The sequence below is a fragment of the Leptodactylus fuscus genome, chromosome 3, assembly GCF_031893055.1.
Source record: "Leptodactylus fuscus isolate aLepFus1 chromosome 3, aLepFus1.hap2, whole genome shotgun sequence".
In the NCBI taxonomy this organism is placed as follows: Eukaryota; Metazoa; Chordata; class Amphibia; order Anura; family Leptodactylidae; genus Leptodactylus; species Leptodactylus fuscus.
Genome location: NC_134267.1, coordinates 169073919 through 169077692, shown reverse-complemented (window position 1 = coordinate 169077692; position 3774 = coordinate 169073919). Strand labels below are relative to the sequence as shown.

General features: G+C 47.6%; 1 protein-coding gene across 1 annotated transcript; it reads left to right on the top strand.

The window, feature by feature from the left end:
• The first annotated feature begins 2788 nt into the window (after positions 1 to 2788).
• Positions 2789 to 3382, top strand: C3H3orf80 (chromosome 3 C3orf80 homolog). Its single transcript, XM_075266721.1, has one exon. It carries the CDS (start codon positions 2789 to 2791, stop codon positions 3380 to 3382), a length of 594 nt encoding a protein of 197 aa, XP_075122822.1.
• The last annotated feature ends 392 nt before the right edge of the window (positions 3383 to 3774 follow it).

Below are 3774 nucleotides of genomic sequence, written 5' to 3'. Positions count from 1 at the left end.
CCAGCATGAGTAATGTTGTATGGCGGTATTATTTGGGCACAAAGCTGCAGTATTATATAGCCATTATTATCTGGAAAATATATTGCATGGTTATTTGGGCACTATATTTGGATACTGCACAGGGCCATAAGGTAGGGATTGTATTGTGACTGTATTTTACTGTTTGGTATCCTTGTTTGAGCACTACAATAAAATATTAAAATGAGACCATGACATGGAAATACAGTCCTGTTTACAGGTCACATGTTATAGAGCGGGACTGGTTTATAGTTTTGTGGGGAAAAATTCAGGATTATCTGTCACTTATAATTCTGCTTATTTGCCAATTGGGCGGTCCTACACAATATTCTACAGCCTTTCCTGTATGAGTGTGCATACATATATAGCTGTCAGTCACTGATAGCCCATTGGACTTCTCAGCATAGAAAGAGCCAATGGATAAATGACATATTTCCTGAAAACCTATACACCAGCCTGCTCCTCCTCCTCTATAACACACCTCCAGAAGATTACATTGTATTTTCATGTGACGGGTTCTCTTTAATTGGCATTATATGGCAATATTCTGGTTTCCATATTTTGCTGCATTATTTTATCTGTAGAATGATGGACACTATGACAGAAACCAGATGTCAACGGGGTCCATCAAATGGCACTGATGTCTGTCATATGGTGAATCTGACACTGTTGTTAGGGGGCGTTCACACTACCGTCCATGTCCGACAGGTAGTGTCCGCTCCTAGTGTCCGCTCAAAATCTGTCACGGACACTAGGAGCGGACAATAGCTGTGTCCGTGACACCTGTCATTCACTTGAATGGGCATCGGGTGCGTTCTTTTGCACTCCGTGCCCGTCCTTCCCTGTCCGCAAGTGAAGATGTCCGACTTCACAAGCGGACAGAAAAACCGTGCATGCAGGGTTCTTCTGTCCGCTTGAGAACTCGGACATCTTTACATGCGGACAGGGAAGGACGGGCACGGAGTGCAAAAGAACGCACCCGATGCCCATTGAAATAAATGACAGGTGTCACGGACACAGCTAGTGTCCGCTCCTAATGTCCGTGACAGATTTTGAGCGGACACTAGGAGCGGACACTACCTGGTGGACACCGACGGTAGTGTGAACGCTCTCTTATTTTCATTGTTGTGTGATAAAAACCAGATGGACCCCATTATAGTCATTGGGGTCTGTGATATGATAATGCTTGGGTGAACCCTGCCTTAGTTGCCTTTTACAATAATTTTTAGCCACGAACCAGGCACTAAAGCATAATTTGAGTTTTTCTCATCTGTGATTATGTTTCATAATTCATAATGTTTGTGTTATATTTAATACTAGCATGTGCCCGCCACTTCGTCTGCGGGTTGGCGTTGGCGCAGTGCCGCTTGTATTTAAGCATTCGTGTTTGGTTAGGAGTCGCCGTGTCACCCCATGTTCACCCCTGAGACCTGGGATGACGTCATCTCAGGTCCTTCGGCAAATTACGCCGTGAAAATCACCAGTCACAGCGGTGAAGTTTGGTGGTGTACGTGGATGTAAAGTAGCCTATGTTTCAATCCCGGACCCAAGTAATGTATGTGTCAAATTTCAGGCTGATCTGTTTGGCCGTTTACGTGTGATTGAGGAACAAACATCCAAACCCACAAACATCCAAACTTTCACATTTATAATTTATAATATTAGTAGGATGTTTTAATAATTGACCTCTCCAATAAACCTTTCCTGGGGTATGACATAGTCTCAGGTTCCATAGCTTGCAGGTGCTACAATTACATGTAGATATCTGTGCTTTATGTCTACGGGATTAGAAGTACCAATCATACAACTATGTTATATAAACACTATATATATATATATATATATATATATATATATATATATATATATTGTATATGTATATATATGTGAGCCTATGCTATAGTACATCATTGCATCTATGTCATAAAGTGTGCAAAGCCCTCCTATATTACATAGTGACTATGACGCTCCATAAAATACAGATGTGTCTGTAGGTAGCTGTAGTGATGTGCAGTTTGTGCCACCAATGTCATCTCACTTCCCCCTTTGCTTCTGAGTAATATTAGCTAGTAATATACCTGAACTGGATCAGCTCATAATGAAATGTCACTGCACTGTCTGCAACCATGGACAGCTCCATGGGTAATGCCATACATACCTGCTGTAGGTTTGTAGCATGATACTATTCTATGAAGAACACATACATATCATACACATGACATACTGTATACATATATTGTATATGAGATTACATACATACTGTATACCAATTATGATCTGGGAATCAGGTGGATTTACAAGCCAGTCTGTGCAGATGCTGGGAATGGTGTTACAGCTGAAAACTTTCACCCATGCAAGCATGTTCATGTCATATGCAGTGTCAGTGAACACTGCTAGAGTTAGATTTGGAGCCTTTACCGGTGACAGCCGGCACCCCCGGGGTTTCTAGCACATGGGTGATGCCGTCTGATGTGTTGTCCCCTCACACATTGCTGTGTGTGATGTGTCTGCCCTGCTGCCAGTGGGTGAGGAGGAGGATGATGAGGATGCTGCTTGGCTTGGATAACTGAAGCTGCTCTGCACACCACCACTCAGAAGATGATCAAGTTGTCTGAGTCCAAGGTCACTGGGACAAGAAACCCTAAGGAAGGACTCCCCTCCTCATCGTCAGTAGCAGCAGTCAGAGTATTGCAGGGGGCTGCAGCTCTCTCCTCCCCATAGACTGGTGAAGATGTGAGCCTGCTGCAGTGTGCCCGCTCCCGCGCTGAGGATGGTGCAGTGCTGCTGCTGCTCCCCGGAGGGCTCCCTGCTGCTGATCGCCGCGCTGCTGCTGGGGGCTGAGCTGCTGCACGAGTCGCAGGCGGGCTGGAGCTGCGGGGATCTGCTGTGCGGGGACAGGGAAGGCTGCTGTGTCTTCGGGAACGTCAGTCACACGGAGATCAAGTGCTGCCAGCTGCCCTTCCACACTTTCCTGGACAATGTGGGCTGGTTCGTCAGGAAGCTCTCCGGGCTGCTCATCCTGCTGGTGCTCTTCGCCATCGGTTACTTCCTGCAGCGCATGATCTGCCCCAGTCCCCGCAGGTACACTCGGCCCCAGCAGCGGAGCACAGGGGGGCCCGGGCTACTCAACGAGACCAGCTCCCAGGACTCGCTCATTGACAGTGTCCGGCACCTGTCCGAGCACGAGCTGCGCATCATCTCATCCCCTGTGCTCCTGCAGCTGCCCAGCTACGAGGAGGTCAAGTACCTGCCCACCTATGAGGAGTCCATGAGACCCGGCCAGGTCATACTGCCAGTGTCCCAGATCCCAACTCAGGCGCCGGAGGATGGCGGCTCCGGGTCATTACCCCCCTATTCACATTGAACACTCGCTGGTCATGGCCCCTTATTCACACTGAACTAGAGGCTGAGGGGAGGCACTTGGCCAATTATTCACACTAAGCTGGAGGATGGGGGGCAGTGGCAGTGCCCCATTATTCACAATAGGTTGGTGGATGGGGGCAGTGGTATTGGCTTCTTCCTAATAAACTGGAAGATGGGGTAGACAGTGGCAGCACCCCTCACATTATAGTGGAAGATAGGGTTAGTGGCATTACCCCCACATTGTGCTAGAGGATGGGGTTAGTATCATTACCCCCACATTGTGCTAGAGGATGGGGTCAGTGGCATTACACCCCACATTGTGCTAGAGGATGGGGTCAGTGGCATTACACCCCACATTGTGCTAGAGGATGGGGTCAGTGGCATTACACCCCA

What these genes read in the sequence shown, in the direction of transcription:
- C3H3orf80 (XM_075266721.1), top strand. Translation starts at nt 2,789, where the DNA reads ATGGTGCAGTGCTGCTGCTGCTCCCCGGAGGGCTCCCTGCTGCTGATC.